The sequence below is a fragment of the Bubalus kerabau genome, chromosome 18 (assembly GCF_029407905.1).
Source record: "Bubalus kerabau isolate K-KA32 ecotype Philippines breed swamp buffalo chromosome 18, PCC_UOA_SB_1v2, whole genome shotgun sequence".
Classification (NCBI taxonomy): domain Eukaryota; kingdom Metazoa; phylum Chordata; class Mammalia; order Artiodactyla; family Bovidae; genus Bubalus; species Bubalus kerabau.
In genome coordinates this window covers 43,388,498-43,406,786 of record NC_073641.1, presented here as the reverse complement: position 1 = coordinate 43,406,786, position 18,289 = coordinate 43,388,498, and the positions used below count along the sequence as shown (strand labels likewise).

Genomic DNA, 18,289 nt, shown 5'->3' with positions numbered 1-18,289 from the left:
ATAAAAGGACAACCTGAATGTTTTAGCCCTTCTTCCTGTTTTCTCAGCAAATCCGGAGTGGATTGTTTGTCTTAACGGTACGCACCAAGTTACTGAGCCCGAGTCTCACGCCCTGCTCCACACCCACACACATGAGCAGATCAAGCTCCCCAAACTTCAATGCCAGCGGGGGAACCTCAGCGGTGGGCAATGATGAAGGCAGTTTGTCCCTGGGTCGGAAGGCCCCCGGGCCCAAGGACAGAATCGTCATGGAAGTAACCCTCAACAAAGGTGATACCAGCTTGTCCTCATTTCGTTACATTCTCTCAAATCATAATTTGTAATCTGTTCTTAGGTTCATTTTTTTTTATATGTCTTTTTCTATGAATTGCTTCTTTGGAACATTCTGCTACCAACAACATATGGCGTTCTCTAAATGGGCAGTAGGATCAAAAGGAGAGATCTCAGTCACTTCACTAAAGTGAAGAAAAGTTCCCCGTAGCTCAGTTTTTTAAAGCTGTCTCTGGATGAATCACTGTGTGTCAGAGACTCATGTTAAAAACATCACTGACTAGCTGAATTCTAGGGCCAATATAACATTTTCAAGGAGAAAGAATATAGTTAAGAATATAGCTAACAGCAGTAACTAAAAGTCCTGGGTAACACCAAATCTTACTGCTTTTAATCTTTGCCTCCAGTGGTAGAAATATGATGAGCAACTGAACAACCTAGAAATCAATGGGAGGCAAAAGAAAGCCTGAAGTTGTATATCCAGAATAGAAAATGCTACTGGGACTCTGCCTGTTTCCAAAAACAGATTCAAGGAGACCCTTCAGACTAAGAAGAGAATGGACCATCAAATAATTCACAGTCCATAGTTAGCCCCTGGTTCTGCCATAGACTCATTTCATTAAAAGAAAGTGGCTCACATTGACAAAAGTAAAATGTATATCCTAAGTCTGGTCTAAAAATAAGTGGGTTTTGGTCAAAGTATACAGTAATGCAGTTTCAAATTACTGATACTCCTTTTCTTTGTTTATTTTGATTTTGTTTTCTTTCAATGATGCCTCCCACAGAGCCCAGAGTTGGCTTAGGCATCGGTGCCTGCTGCCTGGCCCTAGAAAACAGCCCTCCTGGCATCTACATCCACAGCCTTGCCCCAGGATCAGTGGCCAAGATGGAGAGCAATCTGAGGTTGGTTGTAAACCTGAGAATTAGAGTTCTGGTGGGTTTGTGAATATGTGAATACATATATAAGATACCTGCCCTGTTACATTCCCTTGTGAAATTCTAAATGTTTATATTATTTTGCGGTCATGTAGCTAGAATTACAATCAAAAGCATCTCCAAAGATGAAAAGATAAATGAAATTTGGTTCAAGAATTCCAGATCTTGGCTTTCCCTACCAGTTCTGTTCTATTTGGACTCAGAAGTTCAGTTTCAGAAACTTGACACAATACAAGTCTATGTAGATACCTATAATTATCCAAATATTTTCTTTCTCTTTCCTATACATTTATATAGAATTCATATAAGCTGCTGGGAACTACTCAAAATGGCTCAGAATCACTGGATACAAGAGAGTCCTAAGATCATGCCCTTGAACAGGAGGCCTTTATTATTAAGTACAATCTCCTGAACCTTTCCTGTTGTTTCATTCCTTTTTGAGACGTGATGTCTAGATGGTTACTGTCTGAAATCACTGCGTGTCTGATTTCTCAGTTCGGCTAGCTGAGTTGTAGCTTGGGTATTCTGTTTATACAAGAGAAGTTTCGGTGTTCTATTATATAGTAATTGCAGTGGGTCTGTGCCCACCTAAACTTCACAAGAATGTACACGTATTTCATGAAGCACTCTGTGCAAACAGTATCATCTTTCTCCCCTCTAAGTTTTCAGGTCCTTGAGCAGTTGAGGAATTATCAAAATGACATTCCTTGAGGTTGCCATTTTGAGGCCCTGTTAATAGATTATATTATGTTTTTAGTTAATCATCAGAGTGAATTTCCATATCGAAAAAAATTGAGCAAATCATCCAAAGTACATTAAAGAAAATATACTTTTAGAACCCAAGGAAAAAAATCCTTTAATGACATCCCAAGATGATGTTTCTTTCTTGAATGGTTCCATATGTCTGGAGCCTGCCAAATGACCATTCTTCAAACCCCACATAAAGACTCTTTGTTTTCTCATACTGAGTTCTCTCCCTATAATTTCAAGTCAAAATGGGCATCTTGTCCCCAATTTCTCATTTGTTCAAATCTGAAACGTTTTTACAAATTATTGGGTAACCTTTGAGCTTCAGATATTTCCTTCTTAAATTATATTACAATAATCATTTCAAGATGGTAGGGAAAAAGCAACTGGTGGTGGTCGAGGGACTGTCACTTGATGAGCAAAGGTAGGCAAACCTGAGTTCAGCAGTGTGTGACATCTGGGTGACCTCTCCGAGCCCATGGCCTTACCTACATAATAGGAATAATAATACCTAGTCAAAGCATTGTTACATAAATTTCTTTTTATAATACTTGGCCTGCAATACGTGTTTGAGTAATAGTAACCTTCATTGTTGTCCTTATTATCAATTTTAACTTTACTACTTCTGAAAATGCAGGTAGATACCCATAATGGTCTTTGTCAGTTTAAAACCTAATGTGTTTATGAGGGTTTTGCTTTTTTATACGTAGGCAAAGATGCGAGGATATCATTTGCTCCTTAAAAGTATTCAGAAAAGATTTCATATTATGTAAACCACTCCCAGAAGGAAGTCTTGTGAAAAACTAACTGTTACTGCAGAGAGTTGATCATGTTGTCCTCCCTAGCCGCGGAGATCAAATCCTGGAAGTGAACTCCGTCAACGTCCGCCATGCTGCTTTAAGCAAAGTCCACTCCATCTTGAGCAAATGCCCCCCAGGACCTGTTCGCCTGGTCATCGGCCGGCACCCTAATCCAAAGGTGAAGTATCTCACACTGTCCTAAGTATGGGAAGACAGCTGTTTGCCCAGTAGCAATGGCACATGTGTTCCTATGACCATGCAGACTCTTTGATGAGACCGTTCACCCAGCTGGGGATGGGAATCAGCCTGTGGCCACCCAGTGACCAAGGTAACTGATAACACTTGGGAAATGAATTATTGATCTGGACTTCATCTTCACACTCAGAACATTTTATTAGAAAATGTTGACAATATTATTGGTGAACTTAAAGTTAGTGGAAGGTGGGAGTGCTAAGTATGGAAGGTAGGGTTCTGAGTAACCCCCGCTGGCTGTTCAATCTTTGGTGAGATACTTAGCCTTTTCAGGTTTCTGCATCCAGAAAATCAGAAAGCATTGAAGTTGATGCTCTGTCCAGGCCATCCTTGACCTGAGCAAAATACTTGTGTGAATAATGCTTAAGAGCCCACTAATTTTCTTCCAGCATCAGTCTCACACCGTTTCGCCACACTGACTTGCAGATAATCATAGCCCCTGTGTGGGGGACCTCTGCTGTTTACTTTGGAGAAGGTAATGGCAACCCACTCCAGTATTCTTGCCCTGGAACTCCCAAGGACAGAGGAGCCTGGTGGGCTACAGTCTATGGGGTTGCAGAGCTGGACATGACTAAAGTGACTTAGCATGCATGCATGCTATTTACTTGGTTGTATCTCTTCTACTTAGACGATTGCTTTTAATTTTTTAAGCTAACCACAGGATACTTTAGCAAGTTCAACTCAACCCATTTTGAGAGCTGTTTTTGGTTGTTTTTGAGTACTCCAGGTAAAACTCTTAAAATCAGCTTGTCTCCAACATGGTAATCTTTTTTTCTCCCTCCTCCAAAATCTGACCTTTCAACAACTCAGAATGCTCATTTAGACCATTAAGTCTTCCAATGCCTGACATATGGCTACTGTCCACTTTGTATTATTTGTAGAGTTATTTGATTACATCCTGAATGGCCCCATACTGCTATACTGGATGGACTCTTATGCTAGTTTACAAGTAAGAAGTTTGTACCAGGAGACCTGGCAGGTTCTCCCATGTGGCACATTTGAGATTTCTTCAGTGCAGTAACTTTATGGGGTCATTTTCACTGTCTCAGCAGTGTTCGTTATTCGTCCAGTTGCATGCTGTGTGTGCTAAGTCACTTCAGTCATGTCTGACTCTTTGCAACCCCATGGACTGTAGCCCACCAGACTCCTCTGTCCATGAGATTCTCCAGGCAAGAATACTGGAGTGGGTTGCTATGCCCTCCTTCAGGGGATTGTCCCAACCCAGGGATGGAACCCATGTCTCTTACATCTCTTGCATTGGCAGCAGGTCCTTTACCACTAGCGCCACGTGGGAAGCCCTGACCGTCCAGTTTCCCGTATACAAATAACCACTGCAAAGGTGTGACTCGGTGCCTTGATTCGGGACAGAGATGTCAGTCAAGCTCCTTGGACCTTGATTGCTGATTCAAACTCAGCCCCGCTACTTCCCCCACCCCCACTCCCCAGGGTGTTTTCTCTTGTCTTCAAGCACTTTTTTTTTAAGTCTTATTGAAGTAGTTACAATATTGCTTCTGTTTCTTTGGCCCAGAGGCATGTGGAATCTTAGCACCCCGACCAGGGGTCGAACCTACACACACACCCTCTCCCCAACACCAGAAGGTGAGGTCCCAACCACTACAGCACCCAGGAAACTCCTACAAGCATTCTTAAAAATGTCTTACATAAAAGCTACTTGAATAAATATCATTTCTAGAAAATCAAGTCCCGCTTCCACCTTTTCCTGTTTTTTCTCCTTGTCATTGCCTGTGTTTCTCCTTTCTGTTCTGTAATCCTGCCTTTCCCTCGGAATCTGCTCTACTCTGTCCCCCTGCCGTCCCCCGAGCTCTCTCTGGGACACTTTTAACCCTGCTTTGACTCACAGTCTCAACTCCTCCCTCCAGGGTTCTCCCTTGGATTCCACCACCCTCGTGGCCACACTCCTCTAACCTTAGGAAGCAGTCCAACAAGCTATGGCTGCTGATCCAGCCCATCCCTCGGCAACATTAGAGAAAATTAAGTTCTCCATGGTTTGCAGTTATTGGCTTCAAGGCATCTCTGACTTCAAAATCCATTCCAACCTCACACAGGTCGTGATTTGTTGGTCAGCCTAATCTTACCCCAAAGCATCTGCCTAATTTGCCAATACAATCAAACATCGAAATGGCATTCCAGTGCAAAGCAAAACAATCCTGGTCTACTGGTGGTCTGTGATTCCGTGGAACATACGGGTTGACTCATGTTTCTAGCCGTGGTAGAATGGTCGTCAGGATGGTGCTGGAGATACGTTCAAGGAACCAAATTTCGGTATTTGTTTGACTGGATTTCATGTTTCCTCCTAGGTAAACATAGTGTTCTTAGTTGTAACATCATACTATATTTTCCTTTTGGTCAAGATTCCATTTTACATTTAATGTATTTTTATACCACTTATCCCAACATCTCATGCCAGTGGTACATTTTGATACTAAATGTATGTGCTTCCTCAGTTTTCATGTTGTTCCAAGAGAAATACCACAAGGATTTTCTTCTCTTCTGTTTCTCATAATGACTGAAGCAGTGGCCGCCCAATTGGGATATTCAAAGCCTCCAGGTTTAGACAAGCTAAGATTTGGACCTGCTCGTGTGGCAGATTCTAGCTGACGTTAAGTAGAAGAAAGTAATAGAGGTCCATTATTAATTGATACTGGGGCTTTCAGCATGATTAGAGTTATCCAGGAAATCTTTCACTTGTTTTAAACCCCAACCATTTTTATCCCACTCAAAAATAATTGCAAATATTCAAAGTCTAATGTCAAGAAAAGTCTGCAGCCATTTTTAATGGCTCATTTATACAGAATTACTCTTTGGTTTCTGAAGGTGTGTGTGGGAGTATGCCTTTTGTCTGTATGTATGTTTGTACATGTTTTATTTCCTGTGAAGACTATTAGAAACTATTACACAAAGTCCCTGATGTGATGATGGTTGATGTGTTAGGTTAAAGTGTAATGCTGAATCCCGTATAGAAATGTTCATTTACTTCTTAAGGCAGATGGCTGTGCTTATCCAAATATTATTTATTCTGAATGTTATTTTAATACACAGAATTACTGTCCTACATTTAAAATATTCTTACCTTTAAAAAAAAAAACTATGCAAGTCCTGTAGTTGCTCTTAAAATATCTGATAGTTCATCATGTATCAGGCTTTTTAAAAATCTTCCCATGAAGGACTTCCCTGGTGGTCCATTGGTTAAGACTCTGTGCTTCTGCTTCCACTGCAGAAGGTATAGGTTCAATCCCTGGTTGGGGAACTAAGATCCCGCATGCCATGTGGCACAGTCAAAAAAAAAAAAAAAAAAATTAAGAAATTAAAAAAATAAAAATCTTTCCATAAATAATTACAGTTATGGATAACAACTGTTGGTGGAGTGGGAGGGGGGCATGGAGGAATCTATGAGTTTACCATGCCACCAAAAAATATAGAAGGAAAAGAGAATTATAAATTCACTATTTTTGAAAACTTCATTATAATAACTGATTCAGCAAGAATATGAATGATGCTAAAACCATTGAGTGGAAATATATTGGGAAGCAGGATAAAACAGTCTCAAACTGTCTCCTGCCAGATTACTCATTAATGGCAACAACACAACAAATCCTGTGGAGAAATCTGGTGAAACCCTAAACAAGTGGTCAGAGTTATCATCAGTTATGAAATACACTGATCCTGTGATGTACCGAAAAAGAAACGGTTTCTATAATTCTGTAGTTTTTCTGCCCCCAAAGGCATCACCTAAATCTAAGCATGAAGAAACTATTGGACAACTCGTAACTGAGGGTTTGGATTGGACTAGTGTCTTTCAAATTATCGATATCGTGAAAGACTAAGGCTCAGAATTATTTTGGATTATAAATAGACATATAAAGGAGAATAAATAGACATGAGTACAGGATTTTGAATTCTGGGTTGTCCGATACCCCCTCCCCCCAAAAAACCTTTTCTCTAAAGCATACTAGGCAGAGAAGTTGGTGAGGGGCCGCTAAGGCCCGTCGCAGATAAGGAGCTTGCTCTGGAATATAAATCGGTCACATCACTATGCACACTATTTACTTCCTTTGACATTTAAACCTCTCGAGACGTTGATGAAAGCAGCTGAGTATTGATTTGCATTCTCAGGGAAAACCCTTATCTCATCCCAGCCTGGCATCAAACTTTCTGTGAATTATTTCCAGCCTCAATACACACTTTGACTAGCGTTTCTGAAGACTAGTCCTAGGGATGTGAAATGTATATTCGACCATCGTTTTTATCAATGTTAAATTTGCTGAACTTGATAATAGTACCAAGATTATTTAAGAGAATGTCCTTGTTTTCAGGAGATACTTACTAAATTATTTACAGGTGAAGGGTCATGATGTCTGGAACTAACTCCCAAATGGTTTAGTAAAAAGTTGTGTGTGTGTGTGTGAAGAAGATAAAGTACAAGTGTGAATGTGGAATATTTTTTTTTAAAGTGAGTATAGTTGAAGAGTATACTATCCTGGTGCTATTCTTGCAAATTTTATGTAAGTTTGAAATTGTTTAAGTTTAGGGAAAAAAGAATGAGAAGTGAGTGTTCTGGAGAGAGACACAAGTCAGCCATGTTGTTGGTAACCAGCGATGAATGCTTTGCTTCATGAGCTTGGGTATCAACTGAAGGTCTGGTTTTGAATCCAGTGTTTGAAGCAGTCCATTAACCCAGCTGTTAATGGATATAATAATTACTCATATGCCCTGGTTTATTGCTTCAGAGGGTGGTCATAGTCTTTGGTCTTGCAATTTTCCTCTTTTTCTGAGCTCCAGCCTCTGACTCTGGTCCTAGCTACTTTTATTGGGGAAAAATAAATAAGTAAAACCGTCTAATTTGTGCTTTCTGCTGACAATCAGGTTTCCGAGCAGGAAATGGATGAAGTGATAGCACGCAGCACTTATCAGGAGAGCAAAGAGGCCAGTTCCTCTCCTGGCTTAGGTACTGTAACTGCACATCTTCATTCAACATTCAGAAGAGTCTCTCGTTACGTTCCCCCCGGGGGCACTCCCCTGCGCACTATTATTGGAGTCTTGGTAATTACCGGGCTTGGCAGAAGTAGCTGTCAAAGAGATTCCATGCTTTCCCTTAGCGGCTGCTTTTGATTTCTACAGTTATTTAACGTGCTGTATTAAAGTTCCAGCCATGCACGCTTTTTCTACTGCTTTAAGATAATTTGCAAAAATGAGTTAGCATTTCAGGTGTTTATGTACAATTCATGTTAAGTAGAACATGAATTCTACTTCATTCCAAGTAGAAATGAAACGCTACCAAATTACCAGTTGTTTCTGTAGGCACGGGGTACAATCCAGCCAAAACTGGGATTTCTTTATACGAATTAAAAGTTTCAACTGAAATGTAACAGGCTGCAAAAATCATGATTTTCCTCCTCCTCAAGTGGAAAGTTCAGTCATAGGAGGATTGCCTTAGTAAGAATTTCACATGAATTTAAAACATGAAACTTTGCACCAAGTTGGAAAAGTAATGTTTCCTGTAGAGTGGGAACCTCAAGGGACTCTGCTGATGTATCTGAACTCGAGATATTACTGATATTAAGACTGATGTCGGGAGGAAACAGACATGAGTTACTGGTTGTCAAAGGAAAAGGAAGGCATACGGTTTTTTGGCAACCAAGAAGTACCCTAATTATTTGCATCCATAATTAATATATTGAAAGTGGGCACAGCCATAATGGACTCTTTATTCAACTCACTCATTCTCCTGAACTGCCTGAAGGCTGTCCTCTCAAAATCCCAATATATTCACTCAGTCATTTATAAAAGATTTTACTAAGCTATGATCCTTAAAATCTTTTTGCTCATGGAATATAATTTAAAATCTCCATGCTGAGTCTTTTTGTCCTTCAACTAAAAACTAAGACAGATATTCAGCCCTCTCCCTCTTTCTTTCATGAGTTTTTTGAGTGCTGTTCCTTTCTTCATTCATCCTTCAATCCATTTATCAAATATCACTGAACACTTTCTAGATCCTAGTGCTAAGCCTTGCAGGGCCCGATCAGTGATAGGTAAATAGTCAAGGAAGAAGAGAACAGGCATCCACTTGTAATTAAATTATAGTATGCATATGGAAATTGGTATATGGGCAGTATAAAGTTCTTCTGAAATGCAGAGGAAGTTACTTCCAACTATTAATAGGATCACCATGGAGTCAGTAGCATATGGGGGCTTGAAGCTTGAGAAGAATCTTGGGAGGTGGGACGGGTACCCAATAGACTGCATGCACGTCCATTCCCACACACGCGGCCCCTCCGTGCCTATTGAGCAGAGAGGGTTTTGTTTACTATGTCTGGCTCCTTCTTTTCCTGTTAAGAAGGTGAGCCTATTTGTAAGGATTTGAGCTTCATTGTTTTTACAGTATGGTAAATTTTTCCCCCAACAGGTACCCCCTTGAAGAGTCCTTCTTTTGCAAAAAAGGTGAGTCAAGAAAAGGCACTTTGCTGCCTTGCTCTGCTGGTTCAGTTCAGTCCAGTCGCTCAGTTGTGTCCAACTCTTTGCAGCCCCATAGACTGCAGCACGCCAGGCCTCCCTGTCCACCACCAATTCCTGGAGCCTACTCAAACTCATGTCCATTGAGTCGGTGATACCATCCAACCATCTCATCCTCTGTCGTCCCCTTCTCCTCCCACCTTCAATCTTTCCCAGCATCAGGGTCTTTTCAAATGAGTCAGTTCTTTGCATCAGGTGGCCAGAGTATTGGAGTTTAAGCTTCAGCATCAGTCCTTCCAATGAATATTCAGGATTGATTTCATTTAGGATGGACTGGTTGGATCTCCTTGGTGTCCAAGGGACTCTCAAGAGTCTTCTCCAACACTACAGTTCAAAAGCATCAATTCTTTGGCAGTTAGCTTTCTTTATAGTCCAGCTCTCACATCCATACATGACTACTGGAAAAACCAGAGCTTTGACTAGACAGACCTTTGTTCTGGAGCCCATAAATCAAACCATAGGATATTTCTGCCCATGAGTCATCTTGGCCATTTTACACAGCAAACAGCAAAAATGTCCATTTGAGGACAAGTACATAAATGTGAGTTTCTTTTATTAAATATTCATCCAGGAAAAGAACAAAACAACAAAATAAAAGAACTGAGCTACAGTTTGAAAACTAACGGCCCCCCCCCCACTTTTTTTAATAAAAGGGGCCTGGGTCAGTTTGGGGAGGGCATCTGCAACTTTAAGGAATCTTTCTTAGCTGGCTGTTCCAAAAACTCAGTGGATCAGAGAACAAGAGTCAAACTGGCGTGTTTTGTTGTTTCATCGGCAAGCTGAACCAGTGGCTTGGAATTCCATTCCTCCTCGTATCTCTTCCCCCAGTCTTCTTCCTGGGATGGTTGATGCATTGCTGCTGTGGTTTTTCTGATCGCAGCCAAAAACGTATTTCTTAAAAACATTGTCTGGCAGCAATTGCCTTTTAATTCATTCATTGTTTAATTTAGTGATCCTAAAGTAAATGGAGGTGGGCGTTTACTATCACAGCTGTTTTGAGTGACCGCAGATGAGAACAAAGTGCTTTCGGGAAGATGGGACACAATTACTATTTAAAATAATCCACTCTGGCGCATCTTCCTCATCTAGCACTGCCTTCTTCAACAGGACTCCCTGATTTCTGAATCTGAACTCTCCCAGTACTTTGCTCACGACGCCCCAGGCCCGCTGTCTGACTTCATGGTGGCCGGCTCCGAAGACGAGGACCCTCCAGGGAGCGGCGGCAGCAGCAGTTCCGCGGAGCCCCCCAGCACCTCCCGTAAGCCCTGACTCTCTGACTCCATGACGCGTTGGTTTACACGTCACGGTGCTGGGGTACGGAAAGAGAACTGGAGACCACACCCATGGTTGAGTAGGAGCCACCTTTCTACCCTGACTAAAGGCAGAGTTTGATCTTGGAAAACGCAGTGCGCTCCTTGTGACCGGCCTCCCCACTTCTGCAGTCAACAGGCTGGGTGCACGGTCTGTACCCCAAGTTGGAAAGCTAAACTGCCCCCACCTTGAGATGCTATTTACACAGTGTAGTCTTGGAATTTGTGGCATTGAATCGTGGCTGATAACCTGATGGTCTTATGTTTTAGGGGAATCCTAACCAAATTCTTCACTAGACCCTAAACTTAATTCTTTTTAGAAGGAAGTGAGTGAATGATTTAGAACATGAGACAGATTTGTTATCATATGGGTTTTACTTTTTTTTAAAAAAAAGACCTCATTGATTATTTTCTCAGTATAATCTGAAATAATGACCTGATGTGAACTGCATTGACTCCTCACTCCCACCAGTGTGGCTTCCTTTTGCTCATTTCTAACGTCTGAATAAGAAAATCCCCTGTCTCAGACAAGAACCTGTCTAGCTCGTTTGGAGCAGCCCACGTGCTTCCTCCAGGCTCTGATCGAAACGCTCTAAGGCGGAAGCACGTGTAATTTTTCACTACGTTTAACGAGATGCGAAGAGTTTGCAGAGCTCCCACGCCTTCCTTCCCTTCCCAGGTTGGAGTTTATAAATTATGTGTAGTCTCAGGCTTCAGCTCACCACGCTCTCAGAGCTCACGCGCCCATTAATCAAGCTGGTCTCCCTCCTGCCTATGAAGGAAGGACCTCAGGTGATAAGAAGGCCCAGGTGTGCGGGACTCGTTGATCCTGGGGCATCCTCCCCCAGGGAGTATTTGGAGCAGCATTTAGGTAGAACCCAGTAACGTGTTAGATATCATGGATGTTGACAAGTTACACACTTCTGTCTCTAGGCAGCACACATGTGTAAGTTGAACAATCCAGAGGTTAAGTTTAAAAAAAAAAAAAAAGAAAAAACAGTAGGCAGAGGAGAGAAGAAAATTGGCTCTCACTGTAAGCAGATCCCAAGAAACTGTGTCGTTTATGCCTGGTGAGCAGTGGCCAGAAGGTGTACCTGGCATCTGTGAACGTGGAAATGCTCGTGTGTAAAGAAGGGGGGGCTAGATTAAAAGACCACACCAGATGGAAAGCTATTGCACTTGACTTTTCTTCTCCCAACCCCCGCAGCTCACAAGGAGCCAGGAAAAGCCAGGGCCAACAGCCTTGTGTCTCTCGGAAGCCAACGGGCCTCCGGGCTCTTCCACAAGCAGGTGACAATCGCCAGGCAAGCCAGTCTTCCCGGGAGCCCAGAGGTCCTCCGGAACCCCCTCCTCCGCCAGAGGAGGGTGGGCTGCTCTGATGACGACGCCAGCGAAGAGGAAGAGTTTGATGGCGAAGGCGACTGTATTTCCCTCCCAGGGACCCTCTCAGGTCCCAGCAGGCCGCTGACAGAGGACAACTCTACACACGTTTCAACAGCCTCTTCCAAGGTCACAGGTATCAACCGAGAGGAACACCCCAAGAAAACACTGGTCAGCAAGGCCTCCTCAGTGCCTCTCCTCGGCAGCTCGCTGGACTTCCAGGAGAGCCTCCCAGGAGGCGTGCGGGACCCCCTTTCCCATGCAGCCAGCCTGCTGGTCCCATCAGAGGCCCCCAGGGGTAGCCCTGGCTGCTCGGGGAGGAAGGAACTGTCAGGATCGAAGAGCTCGCCCAAACTGGAGTGCAGAGCCGGGACAGGCACCCAGGGTCCAGCGAGCACAGACAGCCCCAGTTCCCTCCAGCAAAATGACAGCCTGGGGTCCAGGCACAAGCCCGTGGCCAGGGTCAGCCCACACCGCAAGAGGCCTGAGGCTGAGGCCAGGCCTAGCAGCGCAGAATCAGCACAGCTGACCGATGGAGCCAGTGACCCATGCGGTGCAGACTTGGAAGTCCAGGATGGTTCCATCCAAGTGACCGTGACTGGTTATCGGCCAGGAGGAACTGTGGAGAAGGTAACTGATTTCTTAGTTACTTGGGATCCAGTGAGTCTTGTATGAATGAGTATGGAGCATGCTATAAAGCAGGGGTCCCCAACTTCCAGGATCTAATTAATGCCTGATGATCTGAGGTGGAGCTAATGTAATAATAATAATAGCAATAAAGTGCACAATAAATGTCATCCTTTTGAATCATCCTGAAACCACACCCACCCTCCACACTAGTCTGTGGAAAAATTCTCTTCCACAAAACTGGTCCCCGGTGCCAAAAATTTGGGTACCGCTGCTCTAAAGCATAAGGTAATCTGCCTGAAATAAAGGATAATGATTGGAGAATCATCTTTGAATACAGTCATTCATTTCAACACACTAACTGCTTGGGAGCCTAGTAATATATCACCAGATTGGTGGGGGGAGGTGCCTAAGTGTTGAGTCATGAGATCATGTGGCCGAAAGATGTAATCCCTCTCTTCCCATACACGGGGCCTGTGGTTGATGATGGAAAGGCAGTGCCAGGCAGATGCAGGAAACCCCTGGGTCTGGGACCAGCTTCTCCACTGACTAGTCGGTGGTCACTTAGGCAGTAACTCGCCAAGTTACTGATCTTTCTGAACCACAGTTGTCTGGACTGTAAAATAGGGATGTTGCTCTCTTCCCTGATCATCTCACACAGTCAGGGTGACCGTCAAATACAGGTTAACAGTGTCTGGCGGTCAAGGTTCTGCTTGATCCTTATTTTTTCAGACTTCCCACGGTGATGATGTATAATTACAGCTACTCCTACCCTTGTTGTATCACATGAAGTAATGGGCATGCATTCACTGAGAAACGTATAATGTACCACAGTAAATGCAAGTTAATATTGTTTATGTTTCTACTTGTTTACCAGTATGTTAGAATGGACCAAAATATCAAATTGCACATTTTTTAAAAAAAAATTTAGTATACCTCCACTTTAGCAAGGAGAGGGTAAGAGAAACAAACATTATTTAGTCTCTTCAACGTAAATACTTTTACTCAGAGCAGAGAATCTGAGATGCCTTATAAGGCTGTCCAGGCATGCCTCTGAGATAATGCAGGTTCAGTTCCAGACCACTGCAATCAAGCTGATGTCGCAATAACGTCAGTCAAGTGTTTGGCTTCCCAGTGCATATAAAAGTTACGTTTACACGATACTGGAGTCTATTAATTGTACAATAGCATTATGTCTCTAAAAATAATGTACATACCTTAATTCAAAAATATTTTATTATTAAAAAGTGTTAGCTATCTGAGCCTTAGTTGAATTATAAATCTTTTTGCAACAGTAACATCACACATCACCATAACAAATGTAACAATGAAAAAATGTAAGATATTGTGAGAAATACCAAAATATGATGGAAGTGAACAAATGCTGTTGGAAAAATGGCACCAACATACCCACTCAGTGCAGGGTTGTCACAGACCGTCAACCTGTAAAACCTGCAGTATCTGTCAAGTGCAATTTTTATGCCTGTATTTATAAAGATGTGTTTTCAAGTGATTTGTAAAACATATAATACATGTAAAGAGAAGCAGAACATACAAAGTCATAAAAGCTAATCTCAGCAGAAGGGTTTGTTTTTAACCTTATATACACCTTTTTTCTCCTTCTAAAAATTGTTATTACCTCCAACTAGTAAATGTATTTTAAAATGTCATGTTCAGGTAATGAGTAAACCTCTTCCTTTTAAGGGTATTACAAATTTTGAATAACTCAGTTCAGTTCAGTTGCTCAGTCGTGCCCGACTCTTTGCAACCCCATGAACCGCAGCACGCCAGGCCTCCCTGTCCATCACCAATTCCCGGAGTTCACTCAAACTCATGTCCATCAAGTCGGTGATGCCATCCAGCCATCTCATCCTCTGTTGTCCCCTTCTCCTCCTGCCCTCAATCTTTCCCAGTATCAGGGTCTTTTCCAATGAGTCAGCTCTTTGCATGAGGTGGCGAAAGTATTGGAGTTTCACCCTTAGCATCAGTCCTTCCAATGAACACCTAGGACTGGTCTCCTTTAGGATGGACTGGTTGGACCTCCTTGCAATCCAAGGGACTCTCAAGAGTCTTCTCCAACACCACAGTTCAAAAGCATCAATTCTTTGGCGCTCAGCTTTCTTCCCAGTCCAACTCTCACATCCATACATGACCACTGGAAAAACCATAGCCTTGACTAGACCGACCTTTGTTGGCAAAGTAATGTCTCTGCTTTCCAATATGCTATATAGATTGGTCATAACTTTCCTTCCAAGGAGTAAGAAGCATCTTTTAATTTCATGGCTGTAGTCACCATCTGCAGTGATTTTGGAGCCCAAAATAATAAAGTCTAACACTGTTTCCACTGTTTTCCCATCTATTTCCCATGAAGTGATGGGACCAGATGCCATGATCTTTGTTTTCTGAATGTTGAGCTTTAAGCCAACTTTTTCACTCTCCACTTTCACTTTCATCAAGAGGCTTTTTAGTTCCTCTTCACTTTCTGCCATAAGGGTGGTGTCATCTGCATATCTGAGGTTATTGATATAACAATAATAATCCAGCAATCTTGATTCCAGCCTGTGCTTCTTCCAACCCAGCGTTTCTCATGATGTACTCTGCATATAAGTTAAATAAGTATATAAAGCCAAATCATGGATTTTACTCAAATATCTTTTTTATAATAATTTATATCTATTAAAATGTCCTAATTGTGAATTAGTATTCTCAGTAAGAACTTTGAGCACCTTTTAAAATTTTTGTACAGAAGTTGTTTTTCTTGTAAAATTTCTCATTCCCAAATTTTATTTATACTATATGGGAAAGAAAATTGAATGCACTGCCCATAAAGTATTTACCCTTTATATTGGGAACTTAAAAAAATGAGACTTTTTATTTTGGAAAATGATTGTCTTTTAATGTTTTTATTAATACTTTTTAAAATTGAGATGAAATTCACTTAACATAAAGTTAGTATAGGAAAGGGAAGTGTGGCATGCTGCAGTCCATGGGGTCGCAAAGAGTTGGACATGACTTAGCAACTGAACAACAAAGCATTTTAAAGTGTACGGTTGAGTGGCACTTGCTGCATTCACAGTGCTGGACAGTCACTACCTCTGTTGAGTTTCAGATATTTCTGTTTTCATATCACACTTATGCCTTATTAGTAAATAGAAAATTCACTGAGCTGAACACTGTTGAGTTCCCTAAGCAGATAATTGACATTTTACTAAATTATTTTTTTTCTTTTTTTAAACAAAAGTAGCTAAATGATAATCTGTTTCACCTCTTTCCTCTGCTGCCACCTTTGGGCCACTTTATGACTCCTTCACTCAGAGGGTAAATATCAAATAAATCTGATTTAACGTTTTAGCAAGGTTATTTTAGAGAAAATTTTCATGGTAGGTATTAGAAGAAAGGAAGTAATTGACGCTTGGCTAAAGTATAGTTTTAAAATATTAAATGCTAATTTTATTTATTCAGATGCATTCTCTCCATAACTGCCAAAATGAGCTGGTTGTGGTCTTGAGCATCACAGTGCATAGTGTAACAATAATGCCTTACCTCTGTAGAGCTTTTTCTGCGCTGCATGTTGGGTTTTTTTTTTTAAGATGTATTCATTTATCTTGTTTTTTGGCTGTGGTGGGTCTTCACTGTTGCTCCTGGGCTCTCTAGTTGTAGTGTGCAGGCTTCTCACTGTGGTGTCTCCTCCTGAGGAACATGGGCTCCAGGGCAGGCGGGCTTCAGTAGTTGCTGCGTGTGGGCTCAGTAGTTAGTGCTCACGGGCTCTGGAGCGCATGGGCTCAGTTGCTCTGTGGCCTGTGGGATCTCCTCGGACCAGGGATCATACCCATGTCTCTTGTGTTTGGCGAGTGGATTCTTTACCACTGAGCCACCAGGCAAGCCCTGCAACACTTGTTATTTCTATTATTTCAATCTTCTTGATTGAAGCCATCCTGAGGGGGTTGAGATGCTATCTCATTGTGGTTTTCATTGGCCTTTTCCTAATCACCCTGGCAGAGAAGGCAATGGCAACCCACTCCAGTACTCTTGCCTGGAAAATCCCATGGACGGAGGAGCCTGGTAGGCTGCAGTCCATGGGGTTGCTAAGAGTCAGGCACGACTGAGCTACTAACATCACTACTACTACTCATCACCCACATCTTAAATTGAATGCTTAGGAAGAGTGACAAGGCCATGAAATTTCTAGTTGGACCTTAAACCCAGAATCTGGGTCTTGTGGCTTCTGGTCCAGGGCTCCTTGAATTTTCCCAAACCAGCTCTCCTCTGTATGTGATGTATTAGGATGCAGAGAACCCTGAAAGCCTTTAACAGTGACTCACAGTTGTCCTTGTGCCAGGAATCTCTGGACAAGCTGTCCGTCGGGGATGGACGGGTCCCCACTTACTGGGGACCAGGCGGTGCCCTGTCCCACCCAGATGCCAGCCACCCTACAGAGAACCCACCTGCAGCGACATCCAAGCAGGGGCAACAACCCGGGACAGGTAAGATTATTTTATCACTTACTAAGCTTTAGGATGGGAGAGTAGAAGTTAACTAATAAAAATGTTATATGGGGAAAACTTTGAGGGAGAGAGATCTTCATAGGCTAGTGATAAAAGCTACCTGCATTTAACAACTTTACTAGATCACTGGGCCTGAGTTCATGGGTATCTGTCTTCAGCTAGTCTCCAGCCTTTACTCATTTTGTGACATGTACCTTAGTGAATGAGGAACAATATGAAACAGGAATACCCTGCCTTCAGAAACTCAACACTCTGTTTATGTGAAACCAAATGTACTGAAAAATGGCAGGAAAAGCCTCCACTGAGAAGTAAAAAATAAATAATTCTTATATATTGCGTCCATAGAATAGCTGAGGAGCCTGAAGAGGTCAGCAAGATGCTCCCAGGCCTGTGTGGCTGGTGCTGGCCCCATCAGGCCATCCTCAGCACTAACCCTAATCCTAAGTCAGGTTATCAGCACACCTGTAACCTACTCTGGTTAGGAAGCTGCACCAGGCCCTCCACATTCTTCTACACCCATGACATCAGTTGTAAAGGCTGCTGGGCCTTCTACCCCATAAGGCACCATAATTGAGCCAGTATGCTTCCCATTGTGGGGCGTTTGGGGGCTTTCCAAGTGAAGGAATATTTTGACAGGTGACATCATGGACTGCTTCCATGTAATTTAATCTCCATCAGTAAAACCTTTTTGCATTACACACTTTGCACAAAAGCCAAATTGCTAACAAAATTTTAGGGTTTGCTCAGCAAATGAATCAATCTGAAAAACAGACACACATCCCTTCCTTTTGCTGCTGCTTTTCCCTGTAGCTGGCACCAGCATCTGCGCATGCTTAGTCACTCAGTCGTGTCCAGCTCTGTGAACCCATGGACCATAGCCCACCAGGCTCCTCTCCATGGGATTTTCCAAGCAAAAATACTGGAGTGGGTT

General features: G+C 42.4%; 1 protein-coding gene across 19 annotated transcripts in view; it reads left to right on the top strand.

The window, feature by feature from the left end:
• Window positions 1-18,289, top strand: part of PDZD2 (PDZ domain containing 2) — a 216,348-nt gene that overhangs the window by 177,163 nt on the left and 20,896 nt on the right. For all 19 annotated transcript variants that reach the window (XM_055555293.1, XM_055555297.1, XM_055555296.1 and 16 more), the window contains 8 exons: window positions 48-270; window positions 1,056-1,173; window positions 2,799-2,931; window positions 7,890-7,971; window positions 9,430-9,464; window positions 10,644-10,794; window positions 12,054-12,856; window positions 17,193-17,337. In XM_055555293.1, coding sequence (XP_055411268.1) covers window positions 48-270; window positions 1,056-1,173; window positions 2,799-2,931; window positions 7,890-7,971; window positions 9,430-9,464; window positions 10,644-10,794; window positions 12,054-12,856; window positions 17,193-17,337 — 1,690 coding nt within the window. The remainder of the gene's footprint in view (window positions 1-47; window positions 271-1,055; window positions 1,174-2,798; window positions 2,932-7,889; window positions 7,972-9,429; window positions 9,465-10,643; window positions 10,795-12,053; window positions 12,857-17,192; window positions 17,338-18,289) is intronic.